General features: G+C 35.9%; 1 protein-coding gene across 3 annotated transcripts in view; it reads right to left on the reverse strand.

The window, feature by feature from the left end:
* Positions 1 to 14018, reverse strand: part of LOC148946219 (compound eye opsin BCRH2-like) — an 89386-nt gene that overhangs the window by 3852 nt on the left and 71516 nt on the right. For all 3 annotated transcript variants that reach the window (XM_089098310.1, XM_089098309.1, XM_089098308.1), the window contains exons 4-5: positions 10505 to 10712; positions 322 to 553 (exon numbers count right to left, since the gene is read on the reverse strand). In XM_089098310.1, the coding sequence (XP_088954436.1) occupies positions 322 to 553; positions 10505 to 10712 (440 nt within the window). The remainder of the gene's footprint in view (positions 1 to 321; positions 554 to 10504; positions 10713 to 14018) is intronic.

Consider the following 14018-nt stretch of genomic DNA (forward strand, 5'->3'; position numbering starts at 1 on the left):
GAACATGGTTTTTGGCAAAAATTTACGTTTGCCAGTTCATCTCGGTATAATGCTGAACTTTTTTTGGACATAGCCAACATCTTTTATAGAAAGAAACACTAACCTAATTTAATTTATTAGAGATTAATAGCAAAATTAAAGCGTTTTTTTGGCGTATTTCGAGCTCAGGCCTGAGAGCTAGAGCCCAAATGTAAATATATCTGAACGAAAATCGGAACGAAAGGAAAGGCCGATAAGTAAGGTATTTCATCAAGAAACCTTAGTGTTACGACAACCCAGAACAGGGCTTCTATGTTTCAATGAAATTGTTCTGCATATTACCTTTGCAATTCTAATTTCCGCTGATTGTCCATCTTCTTGATTGCTTCTTAGAGATTGAACGTTCATTTTCTTTGCTTGCTCCCTCAGCTGCCTTTCATGGTGAACAACGGCTAAGACGATTTTTGAATACCAATGTATTATAAGCATCAAGGGAATAAAATAAATCACGACTGTGGCACTCACAATATGGGATATGTTGTTCATCGATCGCGTAATATAGTCGAAAGAGCACCTACGAGCAAAAAGTTAACTATTTTTATTTCATAAATTGATTAGAATACGAGAAAGAGATGATATGTGGCGTAGAGCGTGGCAAATTTCCTCCTCCAGCTAGACCTATCTGCTGCTATGACGGGTATCGTCAGCAGCAATCTCGTTCATGTTGAGAAACTTCTGTAGGCTATCCTTCCACCTGGTCCAAGGTCTACCCCTCGGGCACGGTCAACCTTGGGATGTGGGGTTAAAGTCTTACATGATTCTAGTAGCGGCTGTTGGTGACATCCGAAGAAGATGCCTAAAATATCTGAGATTTCTCCGGCACCATGATTGCTAATTTTCTCCATGCATATATACGAAAATAACGTATACTTTGTCGTTTGAGTTTGGAATATATATGAAAAAATAACGTGTAGTAGTCACGCCTCTCACTTTAGCCGTCCTTTTCTAGTGCACCACACCCAAGCAGAAATCACCCGTCAAAGTTCGTTGAACACAGCTCAAGAATTAAGAAACCCTTCCCGATTACCAACTCCCCCTCCTCTTTTAAACAACTCCCGTCCCGAATCCCTGAACAAGAAATACCTTCCTCATTCCAATATTGTACCCAGCCTCTCCAAAACACCAGCATCCCTGCTTCTCCTACTTTGCCAATCAACATCCCTTTGCTACCCCCCCCCACATACAGAAGCCGTTTTCCCTCCGCACATACAGAATGTGGCCTTATACTTTCCCTCTCTCTAAAAAACCAACGACTCTTTGACGGACGGGAATCCCCATTCCTACCATGGCAATCACTAGGTAACAGCCGTTTAACAGATTATCTCCATTCTATTGTAGTTTCTCCATTCTACTGCGTTGTTATCTCTATTCTACTGCGTTGTTAATAATATCCCCGTGAATTATTCGCTGTCGTCCTTTTCTCTCAGGCTCACTCCAATCCCCCTTTTTAATCCCACTTCCCAAACGAACCCCAGTCTTCATCCCGAAAAAGATGGCTCTCCTCCCTCAGATCCACGTTCCTCCCACTCCCTTCTGGCTCCCACAATTAACACACAAAATACTTCTCGCTTTAGTAACCGTTTCACTTTCCAAAAGTTCCTCGTTACGAACGCCGAAAGCCTGAATTTCGACAAATTGATCGAACGAGAGGCCCTCTCTCAAGTACACAAAATTTATGTAATTGCTGTAATAGAGGTCCAAGTACAGAACCTTCACTTACTGAAAATTAATAACCACTCCCAATTCATAAGATTTCGTCCTCATGACCACCCCCTAGGTAAAAAGGGAGGTGAAATATTATTATTTGTAAGTAATTATCGTTTTCCTAAATTAATTCATACTCCCAACCCTTCAGATTATTATGAAATCGTTGGTAAGTGTAAGACCCAAAGTTTTACCACGCCCTTTTAATTTGATTGTGTTTTGCTGCTTTTATTATTCTCCAAATCAAAATGCTGCACAAAGACAGTGATTCTACCAGTAACTACATAGTAGTCCCGATTTCGTCCTCTGCAAATTCCCGAACGCCGGTATTTTCTTAACAGGTGATGGTAATGATCTAATATCTAAAGTTAAATTCCTTTTGTAGTTCCCTCAATTTAAAAGAGATAGTAAAAATACCAACAACCAAAGGAAATTCTACCCTTGATTTGATTTGCACAAATATGCACGCTTTTTACAGTCCATCTATGAGTTTGCCCCCGTTAGGGGGAAGCTACCCTTTTTGTTTATTAATGAGGCCTCTCTCCAGCTTTAATCATACTTCTTCTGTTACTAAATTCTCTTATCGCCCAATTTCGAATAATTAAAGACATTAATGACAGACATTAATGTTAAAGTTTCTTACTTCCAAAATCTGATCAAAATAAAATACATAGATTCCTTCCCTGAGAAAAAAAAATTGAAAACATGTTCTAATGACAAACCGTACAATACTAGCCAATTGAAAAAGCTAATTAGAATTAAAATTAATCTACTTAATAATTGCAAAACATCCGAAGCTAACTCACTGCGTAAACACACAAAAACGAAATTCGTAAATCTGCTTCTTTATATTACAAATGTAAAGTCAAAGATTTTTTTCTACTAAGCCAAAACTATGGTATAATAGAATAAAAAAAAAAATTGCGGAAAAACACATAATAATATAGATTTTCATTTCCAAGAAAAGCCGTCAGTTACAGCCAATGATCTGAACAAATTTCTTTCCTCCATAGTTCAGAGCCTCCCTATCCTCTCTTTGGACACTCTGTATGATTTGCGCTCTCTCAATTTCCCCGTTATTTCGATCTCGGATGCGGTGGCAAAAATTAAGAAAATTGAAAAGTGCTGTACTTGTCCACTAGACATCCCGATTGTAATAATTAAAGCCTTTGCTGACAATCTCTCAGAGCCTTTGTGCTTACTTTCTAATGAAACTACCTCTACAGGTAAAATCCCAAATTGTTGAAAATTAGGTTTTATTACTCCCATAAAAAGAAAGGTAACGAGCAAGATTTTGATGGTGTCCGTCCCATTACTCTTACTGCAGTTTTTTCCAAGTTATATGAAAGCTATTTAGCTGAGTGGTTGAAAGTGGTTGAATGATAACCCCAAATGTTGACCGGCGACAATTTGGAAATCTATGTTCTACATCTACCACCCACTATTTTGTTCACCTTATGGACACAATATGTAACAGATATGGAGACAAAAATTAAGAGCATTCAACTTGTCCACTAGACATCCCGATTGTACTAATTAAAGCCTTTGCTGACAATCTTTCAGAACCTTTGCCCTTTTTTTTTAATGAAACCCCTCTACTGGTAAGTTCCCAAATTGTTGGAAATTAGGGTTTATTACTCCCATAAAAAAGAAACTTAACAAGCAAGATTTTACTGGTGTCCAGCCCATTACTCTTACTCCAGTTTTTTCAAAGTTATATGAAAGCTTTTTAGCTGAATGGTTGAAAGTAAAGATAATCCCAAATGTTGATCAAAGACAATTTGGAAACTTACGCTCTACATCTACCACCCACTATCTTGTTCACCACATGGACACAATATGTAGATCGAATACCTGGCTCAATGTTATTGCAGTGGACTAGCAAAAAGATTTTGATTTAATCAACCACAATACATTGGTAGAAAAACTATCCAATGACTCTCAAGTTGACCCCTATTTAATTACAATATTTGCGTCTTTCCTTTCTAATAGAACGCAAGTCGTCAAATACCTAAATGTATATTCTGATCCACTCCCAACCTATTATGGCGTGCCTCAGAGACCCTCTTAGGCCCAATAAGAGAGGGCACGCCTGCTCTCTTGACAGGCGTGCCTTTCCAAAAAATAACACAAAAGTATTTGTCCAATAAGAGAGTCTTACTTACTCCCGCCATTTAGCAATGCCATTCAAATATTTTTGCCTCTCAATTACTCGGACTATCTGTCGTGGCTTTTTTTTTTACAATTAGCCATGTCTTGATGCCTACTGCAAAATACTTGGTTTTCAATTCAACAACCTTGGTGTCGATTTCCAGGATAGATGGAAATTTATTGATGATCTGACTGTCTTTGAGACATGTTTTAAAAATTTAAGAAGTAGCCCAATGGACATCTTGGAATCGATATCAGACGAAGCTGTTACTAATGATATGAGAGTCAACCCTTTAAAGTCAACAGTTTTAAATATTAATTTCCTTAAAATCCCCATTGCTTCTCCGCCCTAGTTCCCCTCTGAAATGTCTGTCACCATTATGAAACTACTGGATGTTACCACCTCAAGCGGCTTAAAATGAGGTTGCCATATTAATGATGCTTTAAAACGTGCAAATGCTGCTTAAACTGCTGCTTAATAACCCGCTGCTTAATTTTCCCTCCTTAAACTACTTAAAAATTCAAATTTCCCGAATCGCATTGTTCGAGGATTTTCCTCTCATTTGTACGCCCAACCCTCGAGTACGTCTGTCGTGTTTGGCATCCTGGCATCTCCATTGAATTGTCGGACAGAATAGAGGCGGTCAAAAATGGTGCCTAAGAATTATCTTTAATGAGGGTAAAGTGCCTTATATTTCCCATATTCGGAGAGCCAATCTAGTTACCCTTAAGGAAAGGAGAGTAAAAATTTCCTTGCGTTTTGCTAACAATGCCCTTCACAACCCTTGGACAACGACCCTTTACTATAGTCAATATTCACCCCTTCGACCCCGCCTCCCACGTTCTGCTTCAACAAAACTCCCCCTCTTTGCCCCAATAAAATTTTTATACTGAAAGATATGGAAATACTTTCATTCCTTACATAGTTGACAGATTCAATCAGTGATTCTTCCCCCCCTCGTCTCTCTTTTCACCTTATATTTTTGGTGTTCATTTTGCAAGTTTCGATCTTTCTATTTTTTGGTCGCATATCTAAATTGCTTTTGTTTTAATTATCTTGTTTCTTTTTTTCTTTTACGAGTTTTTCTTCGTTTTGACATTTTGCTGATTCGGCATTGACCTTTTAATTTTCGAGTTTTACTCATGTTACTCTGTTAGTTACTCTGGTGTCCTCACTGAAGTAACTCTATAATAGCATCTTTTCCCTACGTGGATCAGTTTGCGCCAATTGTATATTTTTTTGTGGTGGTTTTATTGGTTTTTTAATTTTAGCTTGGTTTTTTATCTTGTTCTTCTTGTGTTTCTTTCGTATTGAAGACGCCTTGTTTTGATACAGGCGATATATCCGCGTTGTTTTACATTTTTCGTCTTTTCTCCACACTGGCCTCAGTCTCGTTTGTTGGTTGTTTTTTTCACTGAGATTTTCTCTTTGTTGGTTTTTTATGTCATTGCTAATGAGGAAGGTGTTTTCACAAGTATTACACGGATGAGGTCTTCAAAAATATGGCTACATAGAGCAGAAATAAAACAACTTTGAGCACTATTGGGGTTTCAAGCTTTGGTTATATTATATTTATGCTGTTGCTGGTGTCTTTCTTAATTTTGGTAGGTTCCACCCACATGATAATTGCCACAGTCATATGGTATTTTATAATTCCGTTGGCACTAAGGGACCTCGGCGAAGTTCCCCTAAAACGAAGCCCCGGGGAAAAGAACCCGAACGAGGTCCCTGGAAAAAGAACAAGGAAAGAAGTGACCGGACATTAGATCTATTATTAATCATTAAGGGGATTTGAAACCTCATAGGATGAAAGAAGGCTGCTGAGGATGGCCCTTAGATATGAGGATGACCCTGAGGTGCCGTAATATTCATATAAGGTTTATAAAATTCCTTTGTCTTGGATAAATCCCTCATTGTTTTACCTGTTGTTGTTTTCATTGGGGATTATTATTCGTGCGAGTTGAAAATCTGTATAATAATTAATCCTCTATAAGGCTGAGGTCATCCTGATCCCCCTCCTGTAAATACCCATGAGTTAATTTATTTCAGTGGACCTTTTTAATAAAAGAAACCTTTAGGTTATGTTACATTCAAACTTTTTGTCTTACTAAATAAATGCATGTCAGGGTCATTTATTTTAAAAAAAAGTCCTGTTTTGTTCTACATCACGAATCAACAAAATAAAATTGATTTCTTAATTTCTTTATTAATTGAGGTTCCATAATCCTGAAATTTTAATTGTACTCGACCTGAAATTTTAAAGCGGATCAGGGCAAAAAAAAAAAAAAAAAAAAAAAAAAAAAAAAACAGAAACAAATGAATTTGTCACCCAAGAACACATACAACATTAAATTTCTTCCAAAATGTTTTGTCCGCTGAAAATTTCCCCGGGACAATTCGCCAGAACATCTTCACATGTTAAATTGAGTCGGCAAAAAGAAAGTAAGACCCAAGCCTAAATACCATGTTCTAAACACCATGCTTTCTAAAAGCCAGAATATAATTTGCACTTTACTGAAAACAAACTCTTTTAAATGTTTTCACTTTTATAACCTTAAGAAATCAAAAATTAATTAAGATTTTAAGAAATAAATATCAGCATATGTATATTAAACTGACAATAAAGTACAAAATATATTCTGGCTTTTAGAAAGCTTGGGGTTTAGAACCCTACTCATATTAATTTCTGCTCGTTTTGAGTTTGAATCTGTTATTTATTTTAATTTCTTTTTGTTTTGGGTTTCATTTATTTATTGATATGCCTACTGATATGTGGTAGTTGTATGCTTGGTAGATTATTTGATTCTATTTTTGTTCGTTTTTGGTTTAATGGAGTTCTTTAATTTTTTTTGAAAACTTTTTGTGTGGAACAAGTTTTTTTTTTAATTAATCACTTAAAAAGGAGACTAGAACTTCTAATTTGTATTCGAGTAAGTCCTTTCTTGATATTTTGGAACCATTTGTTCGGCATGATCATCTTCGTAAACATAAAAACAACAACAAATAAACATGCATCCATGATCTTTCTTCTGACAAAAAGAAACACAAGACTCCAAATTTTTACAGATGGGGGCTTGGAACTTCTACATTGAATCTGATGGCGTGATTCTCTTTAACACCACAAAACTCTTTTTGCGCGCGTTCTCTTTTTACGCTAAAGTTTGAAAGTTTTTCCAATTCTTTAAGAACGACTGCTGAAACAAAAAGGCAGGTGATTTGGCATTAAAAACCTTTTTAGAGCATTAAAATACTTTATTTTAAAGAGCGAGGGGCAGAAGATCGGGTAATCATTCTCATATGTGGAATAATTTTTTTTTATTTAAGTTTTAATGCTGCTCCTAACCTTCATTTAAAAAAATTGCCTTTTAGATTTAATTTCCTACTTTTTTTGCAAATAAGGCCTTAAAATCTCCCTCTCTCCGTGTAACGTTTCTCCTGCCAATATGAAATTACTTCCGAGAAAAATCCCTCCTGAAGAGTTAGACATTAATCGTCAAAATCAGAAAATAGGGTTTTTAGCCCTCCCCCCTCCTTGGGGGGAGGGGGAGGGCCCTCCCCTTATATATATATATAAAATTTACCGGATATTATTACAAAAACAGGCTTATAGCAGAGCTTTTAGAGCTTTGAAATATTTCACAATTTCTGTAGCAAAAAGAGCTTACTGATTAAATAAAGTCATAAGTATACGATATCAGCCAGTTGTAGACACTTTGAACTCAGATTCAATGCTGAATACAGTACTACGGCCTTTTGAAAAGGGTGTCTTACTAAGTGCTTTAAAGCGTGCTCGTGTTATTATACTTTTTAAAGGTGGATCACGGAATAACCATGCTAGTTATCGTCCTATATCTCTCTTATCAGTGTTTAGTAAAGTTTTTGAAAAAGCTATGCTTTCTCGACTTCTTGATTTTCTTAATTCTAAATTTTTTTTTCATGATTCTCAGTTTGGTTTTAGGACAAAGCACTCAACTGAACATGCATGTGTGAATCTTTTAAATTATATACTTACATCTCTGGACTCTGATCTGATTCCTGCCGCTCTTTTTCTCGATGTACAAAGAAAATTTGATTCTATAGATAGATAGATAGATATTTATTGCAATAAAAGCCACTTTGGGCCATGGCAAAATGCCATGATTGGGCTGATACTCAGTAGTTTGATATAACACACAAGATTCTTCTTTGGAAACTACACCATATTGGAATCTGAGGGAGTACTTATTCTTGGTTTCTATCATATTCATCTGTTCGAGTTATGTCGGTTAATCCTCTCTTTTCCAACCCGTCTGAAATAGAGTTTGGTGTTCCACAAGGATCCGTGATTGGGCTGATACTCTTTTAAATTTATATTAATGACCTTATAAGTGCGGTTAAAAATCTGAAACCTACCTCTTGCTGTCTTATTTGTCAACCTGCAACTGTCACTAATTGTGACAAGAGTTCGTCTTTCTCTGATAAACTTATAGCATTTGCGGATGACAATAATCTTGGCACAGCCGGTAGACCTGAGTCTAATCTCTGTTCAAACATGGTTGCCCTTTTTGAAAGAATTACTAAGTGGTTCGATGTTAATTATCTTGCCTTAAATATTGGAAAGTCATGTTTTTTTATTTTCTCAAGAGTTTCAAGGGCTTGTTCTGGTTTAAATGAAATACATGTATCAAGGGGCTCCCTTAATAGGCTTAGGGATCGTTGCGCTCAATTCCTAGGCGTCTTGCTGGATACAAATCTCTTTTTCAAGTCTCATATTGACCTCATTAAAATGAAAGTCCCGAGAAGCCTCGGGATCCTTAAAAGTTGAAACACTTCTTTCCAGAGTCAATACTTAGACTCCTACAGCCTAGTTCAGCCTTATGTTTCATACTGTTCTATTATTTGGATGTCAACTTTTCCTTCATCACTGAAGCCACCTTCAGAACTCTATGATAAAGCAAGGACTCTTGTACAAGATACTAACTGTTCCCTACTTAAGCCCTTGCTTGACTTAAGATCTCTCTATTTTCTGTCTTGAGCATCTTTTAATTTTTTGAGGTTACATGGCCAGCTTCCTGCTACCCTAAGAATAGTATATTTCTTATTTCCAAGCAATCCACTTATTCTTTCTGCACTTCCAATAATTTACAGATACCTTGTGCTTCGTCAATACGGTCTTACTTTACCCCTCTGATAGTTTATAATATGTTTTGCAACACTCTCCCGGAGTCTCCGCGGGGCTACCACTCGTTTGGTATCTTTGAAAAGTATGTTAGAGATTTTCTTGCAAATAATAAAAAAAAATTTCCCGGTTCTCTGATGAGTTGATGTCTCCGGATTGGTTCTGCAATTTGTTTGTGTGGGTGGATTCAGGTATTACTCCCTTGCCTAGCTTGGATTTTTCTTGGGGGGGGGGGGGGGGGTTATTGTTTGTTTTGGTGATGTGAATTTATAATTTAAAAAATGTTTGATGAATGTATTTGTTTAATTTTTTTTAGTTCTGTTTCTCCCCCGTGCTTTCCTGGCCATAGAGCCTTACAGGGGAAAATATATCGAAGTATTTGTTATTTTTATGTGTAATTTGCCGTTGATTTCGGTATTCAGTGATATATTTTTTTGTCCTTTTCAATAAATTCAAATTCTTTACTGAAAAAAAATTCAAATGAATGTGCATTTTCAGTTTAATTTACATATGCTGATATTTATTCCTTAATATCTTAATTAATTGTTGATTTCTTAAAGTTATGAAAGAGAAAACATTTAAAGAATTTTTTTCAGTAAAGTACAAGTTATATTCTGGTTTTTAGAAAGCTTAGGGGTTTTGAAACCTACTCATATTAATTTCTGTCTGAATCCCATCTGTCTTCTGTACTTACTGATTTTGATTGACTTTTGAAGTTGGCTTATTTAAGTGATTAGTTTAAAAACTTTTTCCCACAAAATTAGTTTTTCAAAAAAAGTAAAGAACTCCATTAAATCAAAAATGGAAAAAACTAGAATCAAATAATCTACCAAGCATACAACTACCACAAATCAGTATCAATAAATAAATAAAACTCAAAACGAACAGAAATTAAAATAAATAACAGAGTCAAACTCAAAACGAGCAGAACAACACAACACACCACAAAAATACCACAATACAGAGAGCAGGCTTGTAATAACAGTCAATACTACTGCTGTGTAATGAAATGAAATACTGGCCGGCCTACATAGCCACTCTGATGACTAAGCCTTAGTGGTGTGTGCACATCAACGTGTCCCCACTCAAACCCCTTGAGAATCAGAAAGGGACAATTCTGACAACTTTGCCAGTCTTGGAGTTAAAAGGTTGTTTTATTTTTTTGGTTGGCAGGCTGCGTACCCGCTAAAAATTCTTGCATACCCCCAAGGGATACACGTACCACAGTTTGAGAACGGATGGCCCTGTAGCTCTAACTCAACAGTTTCTCGACCAGAACGTGAAAATAATACACTATCTATTAGACCAAGATTACTTTATTAAATATTTTTTTCTAGCCAATTTCAGACATTCCAACTTAAAAAAGCTGTTTTAGCATTTAAAAGCCGATGAATCTTGAATCAAAGTACCCTAAGGCATTATTGGGGCTAATAAACAGTTTCAATACTTACGTGGCCAAAATCCCGTCAACTGCATATCCGCCCCATCCAACAAGTGGGCAAACAGCCCAAGCAGTAGAATATATCCATCCAAATAGAATAAGGGAGATTGCCTTTTGGTAAGTAAGAGGATTTCCAGACACACCATTTACTATCACGTTGTATCTGTCCCAAGATATGACAGTTAGCGTGAACATTTGCAGGTAACCAAATAACGCACCTGGAAAGAAATAGAAGGTATTAATTATCAACTTCATTCTTCATTATTAATAAAAGAAAAAATATTTGTCCGCAAAGAACGATGCCCTCAATAGACTGCCTAATAAGGAGTTTGGGAGTCTAAAGACGAGCCTGAAGGAATTTCCCAGAACTTGGAAGTATTTGTCTTTATAATATTAAAATAAAGATGTTCTAAATTCATGATGATGCAAGTTTCAAACGGGCTCTCAAATTTCGACATTTTTACAATTTTTCAATAATTTCCTTTCTGTTCATATATTAGTTTATTGTTTTTTGTTTTTTTTAATTTAATGCGTCCCCCCCCCAAAAAAAAAACAACAAAACAAAGGCCCTCGAAGTAGACTAACACCTGGTTCTTTGTAACACACGTAAGACTCAGCCTTTTCGGAAGGAATGAGGTCTCACCGCCCATGCCCAAGGGTCTTGGTATTTGAAATTAATTTCCAAACCTAAGTTTAAGAAATACTTTATTCTTTATAATTTTTTTTCTTTTTAATTCCACTTTCACCTAATTTAACTGGATCAAAAAAGGGAATATATTTTTTTTGCACGGTAAGTTTTTTATCCATCCACTCTTTGCTATCACCGTTTGTGACTTGTTTTGTCAATAGTTCATAAACGAAAATTACAGAACACTACTATCCCTTCGCAAGAGTTCTCCCACTTCAAGGGATGTTTCTTTCTCTTTACTTGAGCTTTAGCTGGGATTCCTTAGCATGGAGGTCATGATTACATAGACAATTCCCGTGCAAATATAGAGAAGGGGTGTACATCTTTACAAATGCCTATCCCGATGTCCTGATGGCTCAAGTTACTTTGTACCATGTGTTTCAAGCTGGTGCAGTTATAAAGGGAAAGGTGCAACAACTGTGTCCTGTTATAGTTCGATTATTCTTTTATCGACAAAAAAAACAAAAAATAAACACAAGGAAACTCAACCTCCTATGTTTTTTAAGTTAAAGATTTTTCCGAATGCAAGGCTTTTTTGTTTTCAAACAAATCACTTTATACAACCCATGTCAGTCGAGTACCTCTGCTGCAGTCCAAATTATTTTAGTTTAAAAATTTCTTAAGTCTGTAATCGTAGCTCAGCATCATCCACTTCGTGGTAACGAACTATAATTAATGAGTAACCCGGTTCAATAGTAACCAAACCTCTAAAAAACGGAATCTTGAAACCAATAGATACAGGTAATTACTTAGTACAAAAAAAAAAAAACTGTCTTCCTAATTTAGTAACTGAGATAAATGAGCACTTGAACAAGGTCTAGACCTTATTCATCCATCCAATCACCTAGGACAAAACAGTATATCCAACCCAATGATCCGAAAATCAAGTCCAAAATAGAGCAAAATCAGCATTAATAAGTGTATAGCAATGTCCCAAAACCAAGCCATAGTACCTTAAGTCTACAAAAATTAATATTCCCCATGTAATCACCACATAGCAGGGCTTCTCAGAGGAAAACTCATTGCCTATACAGGTTTCGGCGCTTAAATTTCCTTACCCGTGCAAAATTAGCAATTTTATGCTGATTTCAAATATATAAGTTTAAATAAGTTTAATCTTACCCATCAAAGGCTTCGAGCCTGAGAACATTTGTCTGATTTTTGAAAAAACGCCCCCTAAAATTCATAGAATCTTAATGAAAATCACACTATCAGATTCAGTGTATCAGATAACCTACTGTAGAAGTTTCAAGCACCTATCTGAAAAAATGTGATTTTTTTTTTTTGCTAGAAGAAAGATCACGGATCCGTGTTTATTTGTGTTTTTTTTTTCCCAGGGGTTATCGTATCGACCCAGTGATTCTAGAATATCGTCAGAGGGCTCATTCGAATGGAAATTAAAAGTTCTAGTGCTCTTTTTAAGTGACCAAAAAATTGGAGGGCAGCTAGGCCCTCTCCCACGCCTTTTTTTCTCAAAATCGTCCGATGAAAAAATGAGATTGCGATTTTGTTCAGCATAGTTGAAAGGCTGAATAACTAAACCTTTGGGCATATCGTGACCCTCCCACAGCCCCTGGAGAAATGTCTTTAAGTTACAAAATTTGCCAGTTGTTTACGTATAGTATTCGTTATTGGGAAGTATGCATACATTTTTCGGGGGAAGGGGGGAATTTTCTGCTGGTGGGATTTACCACGGGGATAATTTTCCATGAGGAGGGAAGTTTCCAGGACGTGAATTTTTAAGGGGAAATTTTACCTGCAGGAATTTGTCAGAATTCCTATACGAAATTCTTCTTATGTCTTACTTTCTCATTGCCGACTCAATTTTACGCGTGAAGATGTTAAGGGTAATAGTCAGAGGTAAATTTTCTCCAAGATCGAATTCTCTAGAGAATAAATTCTTGGGGAGGAGGGATATTTCCGTGAAGGGGTAGCCAGATTTTCTGGCACTGTTTAAAAACGATCAGAAATTAAATTAAAAAAACAAGTTTTTTCAACTGAAAGTTAGGAGCAACATTAAAACTGAAACGAACAGAGATTTTTACGTATATGGAGGGGGAGGGGGGTTACTCCTCCACAAAACCTCACTCTTTACACTAAAGTTTGAATTCTGTCCCAATCCTTTAAGAATGACTCATGAAACATTGTGTTCGTTTAATTAGAACAATAAGAAGCTTTTTTATTAAGTACTTAAAAAAAGGGCGAGGTGTTGTGGAGGAGTAATCCCTTTCATATAAGTAATAATTTCTGCTCGTTTTAACTTTTAATGTTGCTCCTTACTTTCATTTGAAAAAAAAACATGTTTTTTTTTATCGAATCAATGACACAAGCTGATTAGTCTACTGATTTACTTTGTGCTGCAATTGATAACAGTCTGTCTTCAAATTTTGTATGTTCAAACGATTGTCCGATACTCTGCTATCTTGAGATCAAATTAATTTGAAAAAACCAAGTTTTTCCGAGGGAAGTAAAGAGCGAAGTTGAAAGTCAAAATGAACAAAATTATTACTTCACAGCCTATCTAACATATATCAATAAAACTAGTACAAACAAACCAACTAATTACGTTTCCCTATGCTTTTAGGATTATACAAAACTAGCGCTTTACTGAAAACACAAAATATTATGGGAGTTTTAGCACAGTAAAAGTAAACCAATTAAGGACACAATTTACAGAATACAAATATTATCAATCCCTTTTAGGATCAATCCCTTTTAAGATAAAGTAACGATCCAGATTAGGATTTTGCTTTATTGTTTTTATATTTAATTTGGTGTTACTTCTGCATAATGGCTCAGTTCAATGACTGGCTCTCGTTTTGGTTCTGAAAAGGAC

The sequence above is a fragment of the Artemia sp. Qi Xiang Cuo genome, chromosome 12 (assembly GCF_049724085.1).
Source record: "Artemia sp. Qi Xiang Cuo chromosome 12, ASM4972408v1, whole genome shotgun sequence".
Lineage (NCBI taxonomy): Eukaryota > Metazoa > Arthropoda > Branchiopoda > Anostraca > Artemiidae > Artemia > Artemia sp. Qi Xiang Cuo.